The sequence below is a fragment of the Rhipicephalus microplus genome, chromosome 2, assembly GCF_043290135.1.
Source record: "Rhipicephalus microplus isolate Deutch F79 chromosome 2, USDA_Rmic, whole genome shotgun sequence".
NCBI lineage: Eukaryota > Metazoa > Arthropoda > Arachnida > Ixodida > Ixodidae > Rhipicephalus > Rhipicephalus microplus.
In genome coordinates, this window is record NC_134701.1 from 281,821,051 (window position 1) to 281,847,737 (window position 26,687).

Consider the following 26,687-nt stretch of genomic DNA (forward strand, 5'->3'; position numbering starts at 1 on the left):
CTGACATTCCGGCTTATTTTAACGTCGTCTCTCTTTTACCGCACGTGGAGTCGCTTGTTTCGATTCTGTGAGGTGTCCGATGGTGATCCACGACGGATGCGAAGTCATCGATTCATTTGCTTTCGCAGCAATACATGAGTACACTCCACTACACGCGTGAGGCAAAAAAAGGGCGTAAATCATGCCGCCAAAAGTAAAAAGCCCCAAGTCCGACTTTTTGCAGTGTGATGCCTGTGGTGTGATCGTAACTTCCAAAGATAGTGCCTTGCATGAGCGTGTCTGCTCAAGATGCAAATTTGAGGGCGGAAATTTAGAACACGACTTCATTCACGACGGCGTTCTGCATGGTACTCTTCAAGATTATTCAGGTAAGAGGATTACCTACTCTACCGGCACCGAAAGCCGCGAGACAACTGTGCGTGTGTATGTGTGGAACCAGTCAGTACCTCTCATGTTTCCCCTACAAGCTTGTATGAGCGCGTTGTCCACAGCGTACTATTGAAGCTGGAGCCCTGGATTTCATCTCGTCTAAAATCGTAATAGTTACATGAAGTAAAAAATGATTGTTTTATCACACTAGAACAGCATTTTTTAAGCACTTCTACGCGCAAACTGCTGCAAACACTGGGCTACTTTCGGAACTATTGAAGCTTTGGAGTGACACAGGATTATGTGCTTCTTCTTTAGAAGTTGGTGTTTATACTTCGTCTTTATACAGGCGCGTTATCATTCTTTACTCCTGAACCATACTTACATACTAATCTGTGTTCTACATTCTTTTTTATAACAGCACCCGCCCTGCGTCATGTTCTCTGTGTCTAGTTCTCTTAGCGCTAATCACTAATTTGAACACTTCATTGTTAGTTTTGTTCGTTGCTCTGTGTTTCATGTTCTCAGGGTGTTTTTAACAGTTTCTACCACTGCTTACGCATTAGCGTGTTGTTGTCATAATTTTGTATCTCTTCGTATTTATTTGTACTCAATTTCTTACAAGAGGCTTCCTTTGAACCATGTGCTATGAAACCTTTTGAATGAGCATTCCGTGCCCTGTGTGTTATTCATGAGAAAGGAAACATTGATTGATTGATTGATTGATTGATTGATTGATTGATTGATTGATTGAAGCTTTTCTTGCTGGCTGAAGAAACCGTGTGCCATTATTTGCTTCAACTCCTCTCATCAGGTGACGAGACATTGACAGTGCCTGAGTGGATGAAGTCTCAGCTGTTGTATCTCCACCCGTCGTGCATGAAGATGTGTAGCACGGGAATCAAGGACATTGTGGAAGTCTCGCAGGGGGGTCAGACACATCTGCTCATTGTGTGGCCATCAACCAATGTTGGTCTGACTTGTGTGGCTATGTCCAAGCGCTACAGAACAAGCAAGTCCAAAGCAGTTACCGTAAAGAGGCACTGCAGCTCAGTCGTAGCTGCCAGAAGCGTTACAGTGATCTCGACTGGGGACGCAGTCAAGGAAAGTGATGCGAGCCTTCAGAAATGTCTTTTGCAACAAAACAGTAAGTGTAGTGAACATTGCAGGCTTGCAGTAAATCAACTATTATTTATTATTTTTCAAAGAAACAGAAAGCAACTAAAGAGGTAAATAAAAAAAATTTCTTTGACAACCAAGGACAGAGTACCAAATGCTGTTTGAGTAATAAAAATCAATCAATCATAAGGAAAACTTCAAAACACATTTAGAAAATTTTATTTATAAATATAACTTCGATTTCAGTTTTATTTTGCCGTTACAATAATACATAATAGCCAAGGAGGCGGTGGTAAAAGTTATATCTTGATAGCTGGTTAGGGTCATGCAATTATCTCGCACATCACATATGCAGACAATGTCGAATATGATACAAAAACGGACACAAAAAATGCAAGATTGTATCATTTTTAACTACAAATGGAGTGACAAAACCTCGAAATCAGAAAAAAAGCAGAGCAGCAGGAACAGAAAGCAGAGGTGTGGCTCTGTTTCTGCCGCTCTGCTTTTTTTTCTGATTTTGACAATCTGTGGCTTCATTTAACGTTAACTGAGTATGTACCAACTTGTCCAACAAGTAAATTTTCTGTATCATTCTTATGTCACAATATATAGTAAATTAAGAATGCTTAATTTATTCAACGTAAATTTTTGTTAGGTTAAAATGACTAGGAAGAAGGGAAATGGACCAAAGTGATAGCAAAACCAATGTTTTTGGAGAAGCGAGAAACCTCCTTACACTGGAAACTGTTCATTGAGCTCGTAGTCCTTAGCTGTATTGGTGTTCATTTTCTTGTGTACGCAAAACATTTATTGATGGCTGCTATTTAACTTGAGCTGGAAGCACAAAAACAAGGACAAAAACTGGGGGAAAATACGAGCACAGCATAGGGATGTGAAGGCTTTAAAAGAAATGTGATGTACTGAAAAAAAAAACATTTTAGGTTTGACAGACCCAGTGTGTGGATGTGGTATTACAGGGTACATTAACAGAACAGTAACATGGACAAAAGCAAGAGAAGCTCCTTGTGAGGATATACAAAATGTACTTCTAACAATTCTTAACTCTTGACACCGTCTACTTGGAGACAAGAGAGCTGCTTATGAAAGATCAATTGAAATAGTCCCGAAAACGTAAGATTGAGAAACTTGTTGGTTAGATTCCAGTTTTAGCTATCAGAAGCAAGTTTGCAATCGTGCTACCTAGGCAATTATTGTGAAATATTTACATCATTAACACAAACCTAAATCATTTCAAGTACAATAGGTTACACTCCATCCTCATAAAATGTTCATGTAGCTAGCGATAAAAGTTCATGAAGTAAACATATGTGAGTATTGGCATGCTCACATATGTCTATGCTGCTCATAAACTGTAGAGTTATCCCCCAACTTGTTTCCATAATGTACATCTTAGGCCGAAACATGTTGTATCTGAATGTTCTGACACAACTGGATTTCTTCAGTCAATCTTTTCTTTACCGTCACAGCATTCACGGCACATTAAGAGTAGTTTAATTTTTCTTCTCTCTTCACAGTGGGAATGTTCACGAAGCCTGGATCTTCACTGCAGTGCTGCTTTTACGGCCAAATAGTGAACTTTGAAGTGATCGAAACTCAAGGGGAAGATGGCTCGTTGTTGAATAGTACATCCCGACCCCTTTCGTCTGATAATGATGAGAGCTTAGACGAGAGCATGAGAAGACTTGCGATACATGAAGAGTTAAGCGGCGACCATAGCTTTAAGGCAACGTCTATGTCTCCTCGTTCGAGAACTCCTAAGAGGAATGCTTCATGGTCAGTTCACAGTCCTCTTGCCTTTAGCACGCCGAAGTCACTATTGCACCGTCAGTGTGAAAGTGAGAAAGTGGCATTTCATAGAATCAGGTCTAGTACAGAAATCATCATTAAGTCTGCAGCTGAAAAGGACAGTGAAAGGCCTACATCTGCCAGCTACGATCTCATTGGAGGTCTCGATAAGGAGATACAACAACTTCGAGAACTTTTTGAAGTGCCCATCAAGCATCCTGGGACATTTACTCGATTCGGTGAGTTACATTTTAGGAGGAAGGAAATATTATTTAGTGCATTGTTTGCTGAAGATTTTTTTCTTGTTTTCATAATTCTGAACATAAAGAAAAGCATCTCTTTTTTTTACATTTCTCGTATTCTTATTGTGTCCTAAGTGGGCTGTGCAATGTGTCTTGAATTTTAGTCAAGTAGTGAGAGCTACTTAATAGATGAACCAATGCAGTGTGTTGTTTTCTCATAGCATGTGGTTTGCTTCGCTGGTTTAGTCAAAGTTGATAAGAGTGTCAAATTCTAGATATAGATATTTTTCTAACTAATGAAAAAAACTCATATCTTGCTGTGACTTTATAGGCATGGTGACTTGTACTAGAATCCAGTCTCCACTTCATTTGAGTATTTGTGGTCATTTATCCTGCTATTGTTCCCTCAATTGAAAGAGGAGATATGCATAAACCAGCAGCTGGATTTACTCTGAGTGATGCTTTAATGGGTGTTGACAAGAAAATCTTTTAACTGTTGCCTTTTTTTTACATCAAATGAAAGGTCATGTTCTCTTTAGGCCTGAAAATGCACTGGTAAGTGCCACTGCACCCTGAAAACTTAATTACGACATGTTTTTGAAAGCCAGTCTTGCTTTCTCCTGTATCCTGATGTCACGATATGAGCTTCTTGTCACGTGCTGTTGCAAGATATTATGCAGTTTCTATAACTGCTCCGTATTGTGGCTCCATTGGTGACATGCAACTCACTGTTTTGTATGTTTTGACATCAAGACATTATCACAACCAGCTACATTGGTGTGTGAAGTCACTGGAATTGATACTGTAGCCTGACGTCATGCTAGTGTCAATGTCAGTAGGTGTGTCATGCAAACATTGAGTTCAATGTCGAAATAAGCAAGCTTAGCAATTTTTTGGCGTCACACTTGCTCAAATTAGTCTCTGGGCACAGGAAAGTTGTGTGGTGGAGTTAACTCATGTTGGGAAATCAATACCAGTGCCATTTTGAAGAGCAAGGAGTTACCATGGTGCCAGCAAATTCTTGAAATACACGCACGCTCACTTTAGTCGAACACAACCGTAGAAGTCTGCGGCGTTTCCTCCTCAAAGGTGGATGCACACATAAGCCGGACACCCGATCATAAGCCGGACACCCAATCACCCCGCCTTCGAAGAACTTTGCCGGGTGCATAAGCTGGACTATTCAGTCTCAGCGGTGATTGGTTGCCGTGCTTCAGGCCTCTGGGCAGGGCCTCTTAGTGCTTCTCAATCTGTTATCAACTATAGTTGCCCTTTAAGTTCATTGTTGATTACGTGAAGCATGTTCAAGTGCAGCAAAAATTGTACGATTGCTTTCTATCGGCTCTTTTGTGCTCTCTTTTTGATAAATGTCACGTGCTTGACAGGATTGAAGCCACCGAGAGGAGCACTTCTTTTTGGCCCTCCGGGCACCGGGAAAACTATGCTGGCACGAGCTGTTGCAGCAGAGTCAAAAGCTGCACTCGTTGTGATAGACGGTCCCCAGATATTTAGCAAGTAAGCATTTGCTTCCAGTTATATAATCTTCTATTCCGTAACTTTGATAATATCATAGAAACCTGCTTAACAAGCCTGAGAAGTGTTTTCTTTTGTGTAATATGTGTGTTTTAAAGCGGTGCCTACACAGGTTTTTTTGTTGTTTTTTTTTTTTGCCAAATGAAAGGTTAAGCTCTCAAGAGCCTAGAAAGTTCACCGGTAAGCCTGAATCCCCCTGAAAAAGCAATTATAGTATGCTTTCAAAAGCTAGGTTTTGGTTCCCGCTGTACCCAGACGTCACAGCAGTGTGTGAGCTTGTCCTCATGTGCCAACACAAGATATTGTGATGTTTTTATGGCCACACCGCTCTGTGACTCCATTGCTGACTCACAAGCAGCCATTTTTAATATTTCTGGTGACGCACTAGCAACCATATTAAATGATTTGGAACCTGAAATAATCATAACTAGCCATACAAGAGCATGAAGTCACCGAAATTGACGCTGCAGCCTGATGTTATGGTTGTGTTGAGTTTAGTAGGTGCGGCTTGCGGAAAAATCATATCGGCATTTACTGAGCTTCACACTTGCTCAGAGCAGTTTCTGTATACGGAAGGTTAGCATGCTAGATTTTAACATACATTCCAAAGTTGGCATCAGTACCTCTTTAACAAGCTTGAAAAACGTTTTCTTCTGTCTAATATTTGTATTTTAAAAATACTAATGAAGGAATGTGACATGTGTGTAGGCTTCCTTTCATTGGTTTATTTTCAAAATATCATTAATCAACTTACCCAGAAGCTTATGTTATTGATGTTTTATTCACAAATGCAGATACTATGGAGAAACTGAGGCCACATTAAGAAGTTTATTCAAGGATGCTGCCGAGAGGTACAACAATATGAGATATTGTCAGTGTTGTTTTTGAGCACAGGTGCTAGCAACTTGCTGGATCTGCTGTACATGTACTTCTTGTGTATTCAAGTTCTTATTTCTCTCACATATTGTGCTGGGCTTGTTTTTTGGAAGCTTTTGTTTTGCCTATTGTTAATTTCATCTTCAGCACTAGGCAGATTAGAAAAAGGAGATGAAATGTATGATTCCTCACAGTCCTGTCGAATTTTTTTTCTGCTTTAACTTTATAGCATGGTATTTCCAAATTATTAGTTGCACACTAGCTTATAATGAATATCTTTTTTTCTTTTTTTTTCTCTCTATATTTGATTTAAAACTTGTAAATTAGCTGGCATACAAAGAAGTGTAGAGACATAACATGTATTTAAAAAGTGCAAATAACAAAAACACTGTTGTCCAGTCCTCTTCTGTGTGTGTTGTTGTCTTCGCGGTTTTTATGTATGAACTCAAGCCAACTGGCCCAACTCTCCTTTTTGCTTAGTGAAATACTGTACAAATAATTTGCATCGACAGCACCAGTCAATATTTGATATCACTTCTAATGCACTGTGCATGAACATTTTTTTTCCCCTCAGATCTTCAGCATGCCCAAATGCATGCTCAATCTATTGTAGTGCATTCACAGAATTGTGGAAGGGTATACAAAAGCAAGCTTTTTTTTATCATCCTGCAGAGCACCAAGCATTGTGTTCATTGATGAGATTGATGCTCTTTGTCCCAAACGGGAATCTGGTACCTCCAATCAAGAGGCAAGGGCGGTGGCCACACTGGTGTCTCTCATCGATTCATTGCCGGTAAAGTTGTATTGGCATTCTTGGGCACTGTATGGTATGTAGTGTGTTACAATCAGAGTGCTGTTTGCCATGGCGTTGCATGTTTGCCAGGATTGCCTGGCACTTGTTGTGACATTATCTTGCTACTTATATTGTGGATAGCTGCAATAGTTACTCCTTGCCAAGAAATTCTCACACTGATGAAAATATGGCATATAAAGAAAATGCACAGCGTAAAGTGATAAAGGGCACTTAAATTGCACAAAGCTACTTTCGTATTTAGTATTTCGACTTCACACAACTTTCAAAGACACATTCTATGCTCACAACTTTTCAGTGACATTGTCCACTTGCACCTGCAAATATTCAGTCCAACCAGCACCAAACAGAATAGCTTATGAGTTGCTGTGCATTATAATTTGGCAGTTATCAGGCCACTGCATCATAGGACAGGCAAAATTATTATGTCTTTTAATCAAAATAAGTTGCACTAGTTTGTGGTGCTTATTTATTTCTTGCAAAAATTCAGCTCCCAGAAAAACTTGGACAAGAAAAAAGTGTGTGTGTGTCTTCCCTTTCTCTCCTGCCTATGTTTTTTTGTGCACTGTTTTTCATTAGAAAAGGTTTTGCTTTTCTTTCTGCTCATGACCTGTTTCACTAAATCTACACTATTATTTCGTGCTTACTCTCATGCAGAAAGTAGTTACCTGACTCGGGGGCGCCAAAATTTATCATCTTCTTTTCCAGCTCATCGAAGACAAGTGGGTTTTAGTGCTGGGTGCCACGAACAGACCCAACTTTGTTGACCCATCCCTGCGACAGCCGGGCCGGCTTGACCGTGAAATTGAGATCGGTGTGCCCACAGCACCCGGACGGCAGCAGGTAATACGAGAGATGGAACCTGAGTAATTGCTAGATCTAAAGCCTGCAGCAGTCGACTGTATTCTAGCCGCTTCGTACATGGCACATATGCAAAACACTTTCATTTGCCCTGATATTTTCTCCTTGTTAAAAAAGCAATTTTTGTATTGACTCTTTTTCCGAGAAGCCCACATTGCAGTTTGTAAGTGCAGTTTTATTTTTTTTTGTCTCGATTCACACCAGGCTGTGGTATAAACATTTACAAAACTGCTTACTACATGGTTGTTTACTTGATTATTTATAGCACCCTCAGGCCCAGCGACATTTTACAGGGGATTGAGAAAATGTTCAAGATGAAATGTCGTGAAAAAATTTTCTGTAAAGGAGCATTGCTCTTTCATAATAGATTACTGATGACTTGGTAATTTATCTGAATAACCTCTTGGCCACCTCGTCCAATGAAGTACATTCATAAGGTACATGACTAATGATTAGTTTTGTAAAATTAATTCTCAAGAGTGCATGAGAAACAGGTGAAAAAGAGAGGTCATGATTCAAAATCGGAGTATCGCATTATTTTTATAAAAATAAGTCGGTTTCACTTACAATGGCACCAGGAAAGGCAATTGCATCCTCTGAATGTTTGCCAAATAAATCACTGCAAAGAATAGAAATGATGTAAGTTTTCGAATGCCAAGATTATGTGTCGTCAAGCCGAGATCATGTGTAAATGGGTTGCAAAAAGTTTTTTGTGCAGAACAGAACAATTTAATAGTTTGTGGTAGAAAGATGGTATGTATGATCTTCTTATTTGAAGAGCAAGCTAAGCACACACATGTTTACTTCATTAGATGCTGACTGTTTTCAGATTCTTCAGAAAATACTGAGTAATGTCAATCACTCACTAAGCAACGAAGACATCACAGAAATAGCCGATGTTGCCCATGGTCTTACAGGAGCGGATTTAGCAGCTGTTTGTGCTGATGGTAAGCCTGCGTTGTTGTCCATTTGCACTAGCTCTATTGACGCCATCAAAAAACTGATGGTTGCCTATTCTCTTTTCTCATTGTGATGCAACTCAATCTGAAATTATCAGAAGTTTGCAGAACTACAAATGACAATTGTCGCTGTGGTGATTTCAAAGTATCACATTCTTATTAAGCAAAGGCGTCTATGATGAGCAGCTGTACAGTAAAGGTTAGGTACATGTCATTTCATACGTTGTTGAGCAATTGTGAATTGCCTGCATGTTTAGCACTTACGAAACTACTTTACATTCTTTACTGCTTGCAGCTGCCCTGCGTGCTCTTGAAAGAAACATTGCAAGTAAGAATGCTTCTGACGCCGCCTTGTCCAAAGTTGTGCAGTTGACAAAAGCCGATATGGCTACTGCACTGCGTCATACCAAGCCAAGTGCAATGCGTGAAGTTGCCTTGGAAATTCCGAAGGTGAGTGCTGTTATAAGTAGGTACAAATACACTAAAGCCTGTTAGTGCAAAGTCACTGTGAGTGTGAAAAATCGTCGAATTAAGTGGGTTTTTGGATTAATGAAACATACAAAATCTTTGAATTGCTGAAAGTAATCGGCATTGATTATTTGATGTGCTTGCTAGTTTGCAGCTCCGAGGGCTATCATGGTATGCAGAAATACTCAGTCCCGATTTCGCCGAAAACCCGAGGAAGTGGCAAGCCTCGCTGCTGTCAGTGCAAAAAAAAAAAACAGTTTTGTAAAAATTGAATCTGCTAAAAAGAAGACAAGCTTCACTGCCGCACAGTGGTGAAACGCGGGCAGCATGTCGCTTGCTCATCACAGTGTTACTAAGTCATGATGCGACCATGTCCATTCTTTTTGGTAAAATAAGGAATTTATTAATGGCCAGTGGGACGAAATTCGCAATGTGTTCTGGCTGGAATACAGGATCATTGAGCTTTCTGAACTGAGTTGAAGTAGGCATTCCAGGCAAGAACACGATCAGCAGTGCAAGTAGGCAGATTGCCAGGGCAGCCGCCAATCGGAGGTTCGCATTGCGAATTCCGTCAGACCGTTCTTTATTTTGTGTTGTTTTTTCAGAAAGAATGGATAAATCATGACGCATTGATATTGCAAAAAGCATGTGTCATGCTGCCCGTGTGTCGTAACTGTATCGCAGTGAAGCACGTTTTTTTTTTTCACATATGCATATTATAGTTGTTCACGAGACTACTCTTATGTATTCTTCCTTTCTTTCTTTTTCGCTGGTAGCAGGGAGGCTAGTGAAATTCAGATGTTGCTCATTATTACAGCTGCACTGCACTGCCTCGTGGCTCCTAAGGGCCATCGTTACCATTGACTTGCGGTGACATCGGGATCGGAAATCACCACATAGCACACATATTAAGTTTCCAATTAACAAGGCTGGTGTTGGCTACCACTTCAAATTATCTACTCATATTTACATTGTATATTATTGGACCACAGGAATATATTTTGCGACCCTATTATAATTTCAATATAACAGACTTTTAATTAATGAGGCTTTACTGTAGTCCTTCAACACTTTCCTGTCCGCAGGAAAATGAGCAGTTTTCGAACGGTCTAGTTAGCAATTTTTTATTGCTACACCAAATGTTTTATATTACAATGTATAGTATCAATTGGTAGCAGAAGCATTGTGCTTTCTAATGACATTATTTTCAAGAAACATTTATTAACATTTCTCGAAAAAAAAGTATTTCTAACAAGGAACGTGAAAACTCCATTCTGCTTTGCACCAACACAACCTAAAAAAAAAGTTCCAAATATGCATTTTAAAGGAGGAGGCTGTATACAATATTTCTGCAAATATGAACTTCTATCTGTACAAGTTAATTTTATACAAAAGAAAATGTTAGCCATAGTAGCTATCCTGCCACCTCACAATGCAGTTGCATGATGTGGTGAAACCCAAGTTTGCAAAGCATGTTTTCCTGGAAACGTCTGTTTTTTGTTCAACTTTCCGTTCTGGATAGCACAGTATGCAGTTCCTTAGCTTCTAGAGTGGATTAGACGTTGATGAGCTTCAGCAGTGAAGCTACACGATGCAGCTTGCCATGAAACACATCAGTTGTCTTCTCGGGGGTTGGACACACTGAGGAATGCAAGTAGTGCTTCGAATTGATTTCTCGGCATTACCAAAGGTGGAATAAGGCCATTTCTGCGTGCTCCAATAGCAGTTAAATTACGGCACTTGTAACATATGTAAATGAGATGACTGATAAACTCCTTTATCTAATCCAGAGTCGCTTCCTTCCATGATCCGTCTCTCTGACTGCATGACTGCTTCTCCAAAATGTGCATCCATGCATATTTATTGGTCATGTTGCATATCTCTGTGGTTATTCCTTTTGTGAAGAACAGCGCAAAGAAGTCCATGGCTTTGACAAAGCGCCTCGCGGCACTGCGGAGTGCAATGCCGAAATCAACGTCTGGTCGTCTTCTCGTGCAAAACTCCACTCTTTGTGCCGTCATGTGATCCTGTCCGAACGATGTTGACACCCTGCAGATAAGAACTGCGACCTTTAGAACACGCCGGATGTCTTTATATTTGATCACCACTGTAATGAAACGGTTTGGAATAGAACAGGAAACTCACCGGCAGACACCTGTCCACGTTCCTAGGCTACTTGGCGCACTTTAAACATCCGCACTAAGGTCCGATGAATCAGTCACCTGCTGACTCTCCGCTGCTAGCACCGTTGCAATATTCTGATGCAGATTCATCAGAATGCAATGAAATCCGCCGTTTTCGAGGGGTAGCTAGGCGCGACGTCAAGGCAGTGTTGTAAACTACGAACGCTCGTGAAGCACAATCAAAAGACGCCTTAAACATCCTCCTGTGACGATGAAGGAAAACACAAAATCAAAAGGAATTAGAAAAAGAGTTCTTCTATGCGCTGGATAGCACTAGCCGTTTGTAAGCACACTGAACAAGATAAAGTTTTAATTGAAAGCATCGACGACATACGGTCTATGAGTATAGGCAAGGACGGGAAAGTGTTAAAGAATGTATAAAGAAAGAGAAAACGGTAATATCTAAAACAATATTGAATGCATCACTGCAGAAACATCAAGCTTCAAGACTACCACGAGGCCTAATTTGCTAAGTCTTATTTGGTTTTTAGGTGCGCTGGAGCGATATTGGAGGAATGAAGGAGGTGAAGCTGAAACTGCAGCAAGTTGTCGAATGGCCGTGGAAACACAGGGATGCCTTTATCCGCCTTGGAGTGACACCTCCATGTGGAGTGCTACTCTACGGTCCACCTGGCTGTTCAAAAACTATGATAGCCAAAGCACTGGCCACAGAGAGTGGCCTCAACTTCATTGCAATTAAGGCAAGGCCGCATGCAATGTTTAATGCTACAATCAGTACAAAAAGATTATATTTGGTTGAAGATATTGCAGAATAAAAATATGTGCTAGATGCCTTAGTATAAGCCATGTGGCATCGCTGATGCAATCATGAATTAAAACCAGGAAACGAAATGCCTGTGGCAGTCATTCAAAAGTATGTTAAAACGCGGATTGTTTCCAGCACGATTTAGACGAAGACCAAGGAGACACACAGAACACAGACTTTTCCTTGGTCTTCATCGTAATCGTGCTGGAGCCTATCCGAGTATGTACCAACACGCCCACGTCAAAGTGCTATTACGTTGAAACAGTAGCCACTATAGAAGGGACCTGTGGCATTCTTTGCTATGCTACTTTTGCCGCGGTTAAAGCCTGAAAACAAGGCTTGTGCAAATATTCCAGCACTTCAAATATTCGAATGAATATTACCATATTTAGATGTGCTTCGAATTCATATTACTGAAAATTCCAGAATGTTTGAAATGTACGAAGAAGTGCATATAACCGTAAAATGCCGAGCAAGCGCCCCCTCCTGTTTTTTGGGGAAATCATCCCTGCCCTTTAATCTGGTCAGATTATCCTTCACCGTAGTGGTACAGGGGGCCCCCTTGCTCGGCATTTTATGGTAGTTCACAAATACCCCCACCCCCTTCACTCGTGAGAAGGCGGTTTCGCTGCAGTGGGGAGATGCTTTACCGTGCACACACCTTTATAGGGTAAATCTACACTGCTGCGAAGCCCTACTTCATGGCCAAATGAACATATTACTCCCACATCAACTTGTCATTTTTAAATTTTAAAAGCTTGTTATGCCTGATTTTATGCTCTAAGTATAGTAAGATTTAAAACGTAATGTATTTTATAGATTATTTGCATTCTACTGAAAGTCAAATCCTGCTACTATTCAAAGTTGCTTGCACTTCCTTCAAACTAAAAAAATGACCTTTTCGCATGCTTTATTTCAATTTAAAAAACATTCTAGAGGTTAGTGCAGTCATGACAAATGTGCTCGTTTTTCTTTATTATATGTGATATATACTATTTGAACTTGATTCAAAATTATTTGAATCAAATCAATATTGATTATAAATTCGCTTCAAACCTAAAACCTGAAAGCCTACTGAGGACCCTTTTTCGTTTTTCTGTAACAGCATTAATGTGCTTTGCAGGGACCAGAACTGTTCAGCAAGTGGGTTGGTGACTCTGAGAGGGCTGTTCGAGATCTATTCCGCAAGGCGAGAGCAGCATCGCCCTGCATCATATTTTTTGATGAGATAGATGCCCTGGCTGTGCACAGAGGAAGGTGAGCTCTGCACTGATTTCATGCTCTGTTTTGAATGTGCTGCATGACGTCCTTATAAGGCATTTCATCCATTGTAAATGATGGCCTTGGGGTATGTGTCATGTTTATCGCACATGCAGAACAGTCTAGTGTAAACCCCCTAATCTCTGTTCAAATCAATACAGTCATACCTGCATAGTATACTACACTGAACTCTTATATAGACAAAATATGCCTATTTGAAGCTTACTTAAAAACTCAACAAGACCCAGACATTCTTATGATGGGAATGTTAAAAATGGGAAGTTGCCATTTGCTTTTTCCAGGCTGTAGTGCTACCACGGAAATTTATTCATTTTCAGTCCTTGCCCTTATGTCAAACCAATTGCTTGCAGTTTGAAGTTAGTAAGGACACTTATTTCTGCAGCCCATAAGAGAGCATGGCGCGGTGTCGTCGAGGATATCGGGAAGCAGTGGAAAATAGAAGATAGTGAGAAAGAGAGGCCACATTCCCACGACAAGTACTAAAAGCACTGAATTCCAGGTCAATGTACACCTCTCTTTATTAGAGAAGCCGGCGGGTGTAGGGGAGCACTAGGAATCAGACCCAGGAGTACCTCCCGCATTGGAGGCAAATGCTTCACCATCTGACCACTGTAGTGGTTGATATCATCACAGGTGCTGTACACTGTACAGTATATACTATTAGGTGCTGTACACTGAAGCACTGTGTGCTTCAGTGTACAGCACCTAATTCTTCCCAGTGTTATCATTCTACGCTGCACTACATGTCTGTGCTGTGAGAAACTTATTTGAGCATCATCATCATCAGCCTAACCGAGCCCACTGCAGGGCAAAGGCCTCTCCCATGGTCCACCAATCAACTGGATCCTCTGCTTTCTGCTGCCATATTATACCTGCTAACTTCTTAATCTCATCTGCCCACCTAACTTTCTGTCTCCCACCCAAATGTTCACCCTCTCCTGGAATCCGGTAAATTACCCTTAATGACCAGCGGTTATCCTGCCCATGCGCTGCATGCCCAGCCCATGTCCATTTGTTCTTCTCGATTTCAACTGTGATACTGTTAACCCCAGTTGGTTCCTTGACCCACTCTTTCTTCCAGTCTCTTAAGGTTACACCTATATTTTTTGTTTCCAAAGAAACATTTGTGGTTTCTTAAACGAATTTCTTCGTTTTCACAGCTGGCCCAGGCTGTCGCACAGCTTGTCATAGGTGTCCCGGAATAGGGACCCACCCCATTTTCTGCACATCTACATAAAATACTTTCATAAATAGTATCAAGCTTCCTTTCAAACTTTTGTGACTCTCGTTTGTCACTGCCTATTATACACTCATGACTTTACTATTGCTTTACTGCTATTCATTTACTTTTATTCATTTGTGCAACAATACAAAATTTTCATGGTGCTTGTGGCAAAAGCTGACATTGAAAGAAACGTCACCTTTGAAATGAACGTCACAAACATGCTTCTGTATTTTATATATACCAGCTGCCTTATCAGCATTCCAATGATCTTGCAGTGCTTTGTTGCTGGCTCTGCTTAGTGATGGGACATCAGCAGCACTTTGGTTATATACAATTGTTCAATGTTGTAATTGTTGGTGCAGCACAAGTGGCAGCAGCAACGTGGGAGACCGTGTCATTGCCCAGCTGCTCACAGAAATGGATGGAATCGAGAAACTGGAAGATGTCATCTTGGTAGCAGCTACAAATCGTCCAGACATGATTGACCAGGTAGGTATTTGTACTGGCGCTCAATAAGACTACTACGTATGTGCCATTCACCAATTTCTAAAAATAAGGCATCCTTAATTTTTGTCATATCACGTTATAACATAGACAACATGCAATTGAAAACCTCCTCTGCAGGCCCTTATGCGACCTGGGAGATTGGACAGTATTGTGTATGTGCCACTGCCTGACTTTGACACAAGAAAGGAAATTCTGCACTTGAACCTTTCAAAAAAGCCTTTGGGAGATGATGTGGACATTGAAGCCCTCGCAAGTAAAACCAGTGGCTACTCTGGAGCAGAGGTATGCTCACAACTTATTGCATACAGCTGGAATATATACTACATGCAGGTATGATAGTTAAAAACCTTAACAAAAAGAAAAAAAAGCCATCTGTGTCGTTAGCGGAAACGTGAAGAACCAAGAAGTATTTTTCGTGTCATCAAGCATACTGAACAGTAAGTGTTGATATGTTTAATCATAATGAACTTACTAGAAATTAAAAAAAAATGCTTGAAACTTCTTCGTGTTGCTCATAACAAGCGAGGTCATGAGTTTCATGAACATAGAAGCCTTTTTTTTTTAACCTCATGCATAATAGCTACGACATTGTATATAGAGAACAGAAGTCCAGAAATATTGTTAACTTCTGTCTTTTTTTCTCTTCTCTGTGTTTCTATAAAAATAAATCTGGAGTTTTCTTTTTGAGCTGAAATAGCAAGCTTGTTGCAAGGTTCACTCTCCAGGGGTTCCCCTACCAGCACACCGTGCATGTTACTCGAATGTTTCTGCATTCTGTCTTTATTGGAGTGTAGTCATTGCAACTACAATAGAATTGGAAGCCTCATGCTCAGCTACATAATACGTGTCAATCAGTTGACTACCACAGTGAGTATCAAGAGGCCTAAAAAATTACTGTATGATGCATAGTTGCAGGAGGTAATAACCAGGTACAAATGGTACTACAACACTGGGTATCAAGAGGCCTAAAATATTGCTGTATGATGCACATTCAAAGCAGGTAATAGCCAGATACTAATGGTATTGAACTTGGCATGTAAAAAAATTGGAATGATGGTGCAAGCATGCATGTCACTTCCTGCTCGTATTTTGTCTTTGAACTGCAGCATGCACAAAAGACAGAGGACTCAGGCAAGTGAACAACTGCGGCTTGCATCCTTCATCTTTTGTGCGTTCTACATCTTAGGCATGAAAAGCCACCAACATTCAGATTTACTGCAGTCCTCTTGTGAAACATGTTCTGTCCTTTCTGGGGACTTGGTATATTTATTTCGAGTAAGGCATAAAGTTGGGCACGTTGGAACTGGTGCATGCTTGAAAGAACTAGCTCAAAGAGGACAGAGAACACAGAAGGCCACAGGAAAAGCTCTGTGTAACAAGTGAAATTTATTAAGCTAGAGTAAACTTAAGAAAAACCAACACAGTGAATGTGCAGGAATCTAGATCATGTGCTAGAAATTTCTTAAGATGCTTACCTCATCAAACGAATAAACAGAAGGCTCATATATACAATCATTTCGTATCAATTTGATGAAGAGTGCTTCCACGAATTTCCTAGCCCTTTCATGCTTGTGCTTCAAAATAATGACAGCTGTGAAAAAAAGGCTCACACCCATATGACCTGCAGTGAACAGATAGATGCAAGGCCTACATGTGTTTCTGTGCTTTTGAAGTCATTCATTGATGAAGTTGCTTGTTAGTCCTATGTATGCCTCTGGGCAGGAGAGGATATTTCTGCAAACACCACCAACAGCACAGAAAATGGCGTGCTGTGATGCTTTTCCAACCATTCTATACCCTATACACTCGTGTAAGGGCCGCACCCGCCAAGTCCTGCCATAAAGGTGCAGTTAGTTTGATTGTGGCCAGATGGCGTTTCCAGTTTACCTGCTTCCGCCGTTGTGCCGTTGAAAGACGGGGCTGCACCATTTTTACTTTGTGTGGTGCACCGCTCATATCGACTCAATGCGCTTTCGTCGATATGGTGTCTTTGAGCCAGTGCAAGTGAGGGACGATGGGCTGGCATTTTCGCGGTTGTTCACTACAGGATTTAAACTGAAAGTGATTGAATATGCCAAGGAGCACAGCAAGCGTGAAGCTGGACACAAGAACGATGCAGATGAGAAGTGCGGGCATTATTGGATGAAGCAGAAAGATGCTCTCTCTGCTACCAACTGGGGCCGAAAAGTTTTTTGCGGAAAGAAGTGCAAATATTCAGAACTGGAAGGTGAACTTCTCATATAGTACTTCATCGATGCTCGAAGAGGCGGCTATGCCGCATCGACTAATATGATACGTGTGAAAGCCCTAAACATCGCTCGCCACACGGAAATCCCTCAGGCACAATTCAAGGCAAGTCGGGGATGGGCTACACGGTTTATGAATCAAAACCAGCTCTCCATCCGCAGCCGAATGACGATTTGTCAAAGGCTTCCAAGCGAGTATACAAGTAAGGTGATAAAATTCCATTGTTTCGTGAATGGACTTAAAAGGAAGCACGAATATGACCTCTCCCAAATTGGTAATGCGGACCATACTCCTGTGTGGTTCAACGTGCTAGAGAACAGCACAGTGGACTTAAAAGGCGTGAAAAGTGTGACTGTGTGCACGATGGGCACAGAACATCAAAGGTGCACTGTGATGTTGTGCGTGATGGCAGGAAACTTGCGTCGTGCATTGTGTTCAAGAGAAAGACTCCTTCGAAAGAGAAGTCCCCTGAGGGCATCATTTTGCGTCCCCAAGAAAAGGGTTGGATGTGCGAGGAATTTGTCTTGGACTGGGTAAAGACCATCTGGACAAATGGACCTGGAGGCCTGCTACAGCGGAAAGCCCTCCTTGTTCTGGACAGTTTCAGGGGCCACTTGACGGACCACATCAAGAACAGACTCGCCATGACTCGTACACACTTGGCCATTATTCCTGGAGGACTGACGAGTGTGTTGCAGCCGCTCTACGTGTGCAGTAACCGTCTATTTAAAGCGGAATTTCGCCACTGCTATTCGGAATGGATGGCTGGGGGTAATCATGAGAAGACGCCGACGGGACGGCTGAAGCGGGCATCGTTCCAACAAGTTTGCGAGTGGATTTTGAGTGCGTGGCAAGCTGTGTCATTTGAAGCAGTCACGAAAACCTTCAAAGTAACTGGAATTTCAAACAGCATGAGCGGCGCTGAGTATGATCATCTCTGCGAAGACGCCGACAACGAGACGAGTACTTCGATAAAGAAGACAGTGAGAGCGAAATCGACTCTTAAAAAAAGATTCCTGGCTAGTCATTTGCGACTCTTTCACTTTGCTACTATTGTGGGAAGCGTATAGACCTTGGTGAGCAGTCATCAGCGTGATTCGTGTAGGGCCACATCAAGCAATAGTTTTGAAAAAAAAAAAGTGTGGCCCTTACACGAGTATATATGGAATTGCTGCTCCTCTAGCCATCCTCGCAGTTGCAGCGCATACTTTTCCAACATTTAGGTTCGAGGAGGAAAGAGCATCGACATGTAAGTCTTTTGCCGTGTTCTTAAATCGATGGGATAGTCTGTGTACATAAGCCATAACAGCGTGTCTCTTTGAATTCTTGTTTATCTTGCACAGTTTGTGTCCGTAAGACGAAATTTACACTTCACAATTTTTTTAGACGGCGGCACAAGCACATGTGCAGGATACCCTGTTCTGCTTAGCCGAAGAACCTGCTGCTGAAAACTACCATGAAATTTATGTACGCAAGATTTCTCGAGGGCAAACTCCAGCGAGATTATATCAATGGCATTCTTCATAATTTTAGAATGACCGGAAGGGTAGCTAAGTATAGCCTTATATGGGCCTTGGACCGCTTTTCCAAGTAATCGAATGGCTACATTACAAAAAGCTTAATTCCTCACAAATCGACTGCTGCTAAATTTTTAGAATCCGTCAAGCAGGAGCCTGTTTTCTCTCCATTTTCATACCAGTGAGTATGCTGAAAGCTACACAGCAAGAGGAATGACAAGTGGCAGGTAGATGCATCCCTTCGATAGCAAGTATCATGACATTGAGCACTTTTTCGTTGCACGCACGGCTTACTTTCACCGTGATCCCGTGGCAGCACCTTGCCATAACTATGGAGGTATGGTGCCAACATAGGCCAATGGCTGTAGACTTGGGTATATAGTGCAGTGATTTAGGTATATGGCATCATTTGTAAAGAGAAGAGGGAGCGATTTCTATCGGACACTGAAAATTAATTGTAAGTTCCGGGCCACGTGCTGCGTTATAAAGTTTGTTTTGTATGTTTTAAGGAGCCTCTACTACTGATCGGCAGCATTTGCTGAACATGGTGAAAAAGTGTTGCAAGGGCCCTTCAAACACTTTACAAGGAATGCCGACCTCGCATTTATCTGCTCATTGTGGGCCTTGTGGATCTAATACTTTTTCGATAACACCGTCATTATCTTGAAGCACAAGCATAAAAGGCATTGAAAACTTTTATAAGCCTTTTTCATCAAAATGATGGCATTGTTTGTTTGCCTAAACTGCAATGTATGCATGCTTAGCAATTTTTTTCAAGTGACCTAGAGTCCTACACACACATAGTGTTGGTTTTTTGTACGTTCACACTTGTTTAATCAATTTGAGCTCTTAGAAAGCACTTGTCCTGCATCTTTCTTGTGCGTGATCTCCGTCGTGTTCATATTGTTTTTTTTTTGTTTTTTTTTTCAAGTGTGCTCATTTCGGAATGTTGTAAAAGCAGCCGAAGCTGAAATGATTTTCTTTCCTCTTTTACTGTTGGGGGCACTTTTACAACTAATGCCATCTTCAGTTTTTTGTTTTGCTCAAAACAATTGGTTTTGAAGATGTTCCAGTAATGTCAACCAGCTTCTATGCATCATTGTGACAAGAAGTCTTTGCAAATTCTTACTTCTATGCATGAGAAGTCTTTTTTGAAAGAGTTCACAGAGCTGCAACACTATATAGTAACTTAAGGTCTGAAAAAAAAAAAAAAAAAAAAGCTGCTTTTATTCATTCGCAAAAATGCAGTTCTTTAAAAGGCACAGTATCAGATTAGCAGTATGCTATATATAATTTAAAGGTGTGCTAATGATATATGGTGAAAATTGATCTTGTCACAAGCTGAAACACAGGATAAAGCTTTTGTGGCGGCATTTGGCACTATGCATTTTGTTAACTTCCAGACACTGAAAAAGTGCTACCATAACTTTCACATTTGCTGCCACAGCTGCTGCAATGCATTGTCAATTTGCAAAATAGAAAGGATAAAAGCTCCTTTAGGCATACTTATTTTAGGCTTGATTAATGCCAACAGCTAAATAAGAAATAGTTGCCATACAGTTAATTATTTCTATTTGATGCCACATGCCCAAGTTCGACAGTTACGTCAGCTGCCAAGGACACTTCAAGGGCATTCGTAGAGTCCTACTCGAGGCTGCTGGTGCAAGACATGACGATTGTCACATTATCTGCCAACATAGTCTGTCATGGCTCGCAATATTTCAGCATGCTCTTTTTGAGCAACTTTTGCTTGTCCTTTTCTGTTAGCACCTTAATAGCACTCCTTGTATGACAGCACTTTTCATTAGTAACTAAGAAGTCGTATTTGTCCAATGTCTAAAAACAGTACACCGGTGTCACTCAACAGGTGGTGGCCGTCTGCCAAGAAGCGGCGCTGCTCGCCCTCGAGGAAGACATCGATGCCACATGCATCGAGGGTCGGCACTTGGAAGTGGCACTGAAGCTCATCCAGCCGCGTATCTCGCCAGAGTCGGTGCAATTCTACGAGTCCTATTGGGCGTCTTCTCAAAACAGGCACACATCAAGAGAGTCACGTGTGCCGTGCTCATCTCTTCACCTCGGAGGAAGGGAAACCACTGGCAAGTTTCTCTAGCAGGTCTGGTTCTCGGGCACAACTCTCAGTCAGCACTTGCAGTCCACTGCCGGTCATGAGTACATCATCTTCTATGCGCATGCCCATTCCACGAAATTTCTTGGCGACTTTAGTGTTGCTCTCTGGTATGTAGATACCTGAAAAACAAAAGGATATAGTGTGAAAAGAAGTTCGGTCGCGGTGGTGCAACATTTAGTATGTACATTATCTGTAATCTAGAGCAAAAAGTCGCCAGTATGCCTAAACTTCTCGCTTCATTGGAGGCCTACAATGGCCTTAAAGCACAATTCAGCATGGGCTGTTAAGCTTTACATGCACTCAAGAAGACGTGTGTGGAAGTAAAAATAAAGCAAATGAGGTCTTGATGCATTCTAAAAAACAAGGATGCTCTGTACAACACGAATTTCCCTCTGTGTTTCCGCCTTAAACATTAGTAAGGAAGCTCGTGACACGAAATACATGCTTGTGCTTTAACTTTTCACCATCAACATACATTAAAGGGGCCCTACAACACTATTTAAGCACCTATGTTTTATTTGTGGTTTGCATAGACCGATAGCTCGGGATAAATTTAGCATAGGTCTAAGCGCCAATATCAAATGATTTAGTATTTCAATCACGCAATAAAGTCACTATATCGCTGCCTATCACATCACCATGTAGTGGCGCTCGCCAGGACTTAGCGGGCGAAAATGACGCCGGAAGGTTGCTGCCATATGATTGAATAAATGCAACGTTGGAAACGATCGTGGTATAGGATCAAAACTGAGGTTACTATAATCTGTTTCATTTTTCTTCTCTGTGCTTTTTCATCGAACCCTGAACAGACGCGGCCACACAAAAACGATCACTGCGACTACAAATCACGACAGAGACGCTGGCTGTTATTTCGCCTCTGGATTTCTGGATTGCGCGGGTCGGATGTCCATACGAAAGACCTCTCTTTCTTCCCTCTTTTTGCGAGCAGACTCTTTCCGCACGTGCGCTGTTGATAGGGTGCAGCGCACCATTGTTGTTCGCCTTGCGAAGGGTCAACAGTAGTTCACTGTTTTGATCGTTTCACAAGTTCCTTTCTCAGAACAAGAGAAGGCAGTGATTCGGAATGTTGTAAAAAACAGTAGAAAATACCTCGCTTTGACAATGTAGCTCTCGCTCACGTTCTGGCAAGCCAGACGTCAGGCACAACATTAACATTACTTTGGAAAAAACAAAAGCAACAACGGAGTGCAAGCTTCCCCTACGTAGGCACTTCCAGCTTATTTCATTGGGGCAGCCTTCCGATGTCATGGGCGGGCGAAATATCGTCAAGTGACCCCGCGAAAATAGAGCGATTGAGGGTCGGCATTTTTTTCTTGTATTTTAAATATTAAAAGTCGAATAACTTCAGATTGCGCGTTGTTATCACTGCCGTTTTTGCTGCATTAGTCTGTCTGTGCTTCAGTCTACACAACCCATGAATAAAACATGGGGGTTGAATAGTGTTTGAGGGCCCCTTTAAGGCAAGAACTTCGAGCATTACTCCATAATCTTTAAGTTCCCTGTTCACTGAAGCAGAACACGCAGGTGCATGTTTTGACGGTTGGGCAAAAATTGCTTCCCTAGAAACCATTAGGTGCCACATCTGGGAGATATTAATTAGCATCTACTAAACAATTGTATCAAGCTAAATGTGTACTGCATCAGCAGCTTTGAAAATGCTTACAACACTGTGACCATATAAACATTAGCTATGAAGAAAAAAAAATATTGCATAGCAGTAAGAATTAAGCATGTTGCCAAAGAGGTTGCCCCCCTCTCAAGAATATGACAGAACAGCAGCACCATATGCTATCCACATGTGCAAAGGTTATTTATGCAAGACAATGACAGCAACGTGTTCGTCCTACATCAATAAAACCAACGTTTGTAGAATTAGAAAAAAGTATTGTTACTACACAAGTCTACTTTGAAAAGTTTGCTTGGTAAGAAAAAATGTATATATTCAATGACCTAAACATCAGGATTGTTTTTTTATTAAAGAAAGCCTTATTACTTTAATTATGAGGACTATAAAACATTTTTAAAGAAACGATTGATTTGTGGGGTTTCACGTCCCAAAACCACCATATGATTATGAGAGACGCCGTAGTGGAGGGCTCCAGAAATTTTGACCACCTGGGGTTCTTTAACGTGCACCCAAATCTGAGCACAAGGGGCCTACAATATTTCCGCCTCCATCGGAAATGCAGCCGCCGCAGCCGGAATTTCATCCAGCGACCTGCGGGTCAGCAGCCGAGTACCTTAACCACTAGACCACCGCAGGGGGGCCATATTTAAAGAATGAATTTCACCTTGAACACTGTTTCGAGTTTGAAATCTGTAAATTAAATATGCTAGACAGGCATTATGCTCATAACCACTGCAACAACTGCATGCTGCACAGTTATGCTTTGTGCATGACTGACCTGGTTCCACGGTGAGCACGGAACCCGGAGCAAGACGCAGGCTGCGAGGAATCAGGGGTGTGTCGTGTACGTCCATACCCAGGTAGTGGCCCACATGGTGTGGACAAAGTTTATGAGCTTCCTGCACACAGAAAACGCAGTGCAAGTTGTCAGCCTCGAAATGTGTTGAAGTGTTTGCTATTTCATCTTTGCTACAGCACACCCAGGATGAGAGGTCGTATTTTTAAAGTAAATCTGGGTACCTCTAATCGTACACCTGGTCACTATGATGAAAGCGATCAAGAGCAACGCTTGGATTTTTCACATCACCTAGTTGCAGCAGATTAACTTTCACAGATCAAAATATGACATGATCCCACTGCTAAGCTCTCAAGCTTTTCACCGGTGTATCTTCAGCACTGGATACTCTGAACTAAGTTCTTCCCATTATAGCCATTAATACTTGTTTAGCATCCAGCCAAAGCTGAATAAGTTGTAACTGCAGAATTCTTCCCCAATCCCATAGTCTACAGTTGGGGGAGCTCAAAACATTTCTTGCGATGTCTCGGGTTGTGAAGTGACCTACAAATTACACCACATTTGTCGAATTGATGCAGAAAGGTGATCAGTACGCTAGTTACGAATACAAAGCTGGCCACCTTTTGCAAAAGTACCAAGAGCAAACATCTGCCATCCTGATAAACTTCTGCATGCATTGAAGATAAATGGCAATATAGGCAAGTTAGTTAATGTACATGTACAAGTAGTGGAAGCACTTATATGCTTGCACTACAATCTTTTTAAAATGTACATAAACCTCTGTACATTTTCATAAATGTTTAACATTCAGTAGTGTGATAATGCCATTATGTCTTGTCCAAACTGCTGGTAAATTCCAATAAATAACACTTTCATGTATCCTATCATATTTATTTTCAAGGTTGTAATGTGCAACAGCTTATATTGTTTACAGGTTTTTAAGCATCAAAATACACTATAATTACAACTGTGTACACTGTGACGATTTGTATTAGTATAAAAAAATCCAAAGCATTCACATGCTTCAGTGATACGATACACTTGACGACAACTTTTCTTGGCTGAAAATGCGCTGTTTGGTTAAAAAAAATAATGAACTCGTAATACGTATAACACTAAAATGTACACTCCAACCATTGAAATGTTTCCCACATTCACGTTTTTCGTGTATATAATTTTCTAAATCTATTAACAACAATGCAAGCAAGCAACACCGAAATTGGCCAAAAGGTGCCATACTACTTGCAGAGCAAGACGAATGAGTGGAAGCTTCGCCTCTGGAGCCTCCACTTTAATGTCGAGATAGGTTGTTCTTAAGTATAGACCCGAATAAATAATAGACAGCTGACATTCTCAAAGGTTATTCCCAGTTGCAGCTCATTTTTAATGGCAGTAAATGTACAGATGCATCCACTGTTAAAGGGAACGCCTGCGTGCACAGCATGTTTGGATTTCTCTATCTTAGAGAAACATAGTGGCTTTGATTTGCATAAGACTATTGGTGGTTCAAAGTTCTAACCCCTCTTGACAGATATGTGACATGCATGAAGGTTGTTTCCTTATTTATTTGCTATTAGTGGGCCAGCAGTAATGATGGCGTTCATTACAGTGTTTCCTTTAACAGTGAACCGTACTGTATATCTTACAAAGCTTTACTGGTAGGCTATTTCATCAAAAGGAATACTGATAAGACATTCTTTGCTTTTTTTTTTGTTAAAGGGGCTATGACACCCAATTTTTCATCATAATCTGTCTTGCGCAGGTAAATCCATGTGTGTTCAAAAACAAGCTCGGCATCTCAGTCCCCACGTGGGAGCGGTCCGCAATGCAGTGATCTGTGTTTTGGAGGACCCAATCAAAGTTTATCCAATCACAAACAAGCTGGTGAAATCATACCGCATTCGGTCGAGAACTTAATTTATGATTCAATATTTTTACAAACACACGAGCTGCCTGAGAGTTGGGCAACACTGGCAGACTTACAAGGCATGACTGCGAGCCTTCTGAGCTTGCCTCTGCATTCCGGCAAAAGACTTTCTTCTGTGGTCATGTGCTTGTGCGATCGATCTAATTCAGCCTTTTCCAGATTGGCAGCGACTGAAACTTTGGTTGAAGATGGCTGATACACTCCACACAACACATGACATCACACATGTCATGGCAAGATGGCGGTCATTGGCAATGGGCAGGGTATATATTGGCAGCGACTGAAACTTTGGTTGAAGATGGCTGATACACTCCACACAACACATGACATCACACATGTCATGGCAAGATGGCGGTCATTGGCAATGGGCAGGGTATATACCCGGCAAGTTCTGTGGCTCATTTCACACTGAAATATTCTTTTACAGGCCAGTTTTCATACATAACAGATTTTCACATCTATTTCTTGCTGAAAATTTCAAATTTTTGGATGACCATGTGATGGCCCCTTTAAATGAAGCTGAGACTGTAATAATCTATTATGCGGTCACTACAACTGCCATACAGAAACATGAAAAAACACCAGTCTTGTTTATTTTCTTATGACCAACGTGGTCATAGCTATTCTTTCTACACCTTAGAAAATAGTAATCTGTCTTGTAATATAATAATTTATGCGTAGACTACATGAACTAGTTACATTTCCTTATTTTTTTTTACAGTTGCACTTTTAAAAGAACACTTCCACATGATGTATTGAGTATTAAAGTAGATGAAATAAAAAAAAACATACTTCAAGCTCCCTGCATTTGTGCAAATATGGACACAGAATTTGCAGTTCACAAGGTTTGGCAAACTCTAGTGTAATTGTGCAATTAAAGCTTAAACCTGAAAAGTACAGGAAAAATACTGGAGGGCATTTCCTCCTCTGCAGAAAAGTTGCCAAAGCAGAAACTGCTCAAGCAGGAACTCCCACTGTGTTTACACAGGCGTACCATAAGTGAAAAGTTGTTTTCCCTACCTGCACAAGCTCGGAGTCTGGAGTGTGTGGTGACAGAATGCCAGCTTCACGAAGCCGATGTCCAAGCTGGGCACACATGATGTGAAACAGGGCATCCAGTGACATTGGCCCTTCCAATTTTCGCAGCAGTAGCTGCTGGACATCCCAGAGCAGTTCGTATAACTCCCGCTGGCCGGGTTCAAACCGGCCATTCACAGGCCATGTTCGTGTCAAGTCGCTGGTGTAACCATGAAGTTCACAACCTGCGTAGGCATTGCTTTGTTCTTTAGCACAAGCCATACGTTTTCATTTAGCATGACTCAATCACTCGGATGTTACATGGCTCTCTATATTCATTTATGTCGCAAACATACAGAAGTTTGAGGAAGGGCCTGAATACAGAATATTAAATG

General features: G+C 41.2%; 2 protein-coding genes across 3 annotated transcripts in view; one reads left to right on the plus strand and one right to left on the minus strand.

Moving 5' to 3' along the window:
- LOC119179940 (ATPase family gene 2 protein homolog A) lies at window positions 1–24,227 on the plus strand. Of its 2 annotated transcripts, XM_037431066.2 has the most exons (14): window positions 5–368; window positions 1,184–1,516; window positions 3,027–3,536; window positions 4,925–5,054; window positions 5,867–5,923; window positions 6,621–6,741; window positions 7,468–7,602; window positions 8,450–8,567; window positions 8,875–9,029; window positions 11,722–11,931; window positions 13,120–13,253; window positions 14,865–14,991; window positions 15,127–15,291; window positions 20,641–24,227. In XM_037431066.2, the coding sequence occupies exons 1-14, from the start codon at window positions 182–184 to the stop codon at window positions 20,884–20,886; spliced, it is 2,628 nt and encodes an 875-aa protein (XP_037286963.2). In that variant the 5' UTR covers window positions 5–181; the 3' UTR covers window positions 20,887–24,227. The 2 variants fall into 2 exon arrangements, with proteins under 2 accessions (XP_075738261.1, XP_037286963.2); XM_075882146.1 differs by lacking the exon at window positions 5,867–5,923 and having other exon boundaries at window positions 1–368.
- Window positions 19,982–26,687, minus strand: part of LOC119179946 (xaa-Pro aminopeptidase 3) — a 10,074-nt gene continuing 3,368 nt past the window's right edge. Inside the window, exons 3-5 of the mRNA XM_037431078.2 lie at window positions 26,296–26,537; window positions 23,331–23,451; window positions 19,982–21,023 (exon numbers count right to left, since the gene is read on the minus strand). Of these exons, the coding sequence (XP_037286975.2) occupies window positions 20,839–21,023; window positions 23,331–23,451; window positions 26,296–26,537 (548 nt within the window). The 3' untranslated portion in view covers window positions 19,982–20,838. The remainder of the gene's footprint in view (window positions 21,024–23,330; window positions 23,452–26,295; window positions 26,538–26,687) is intronic.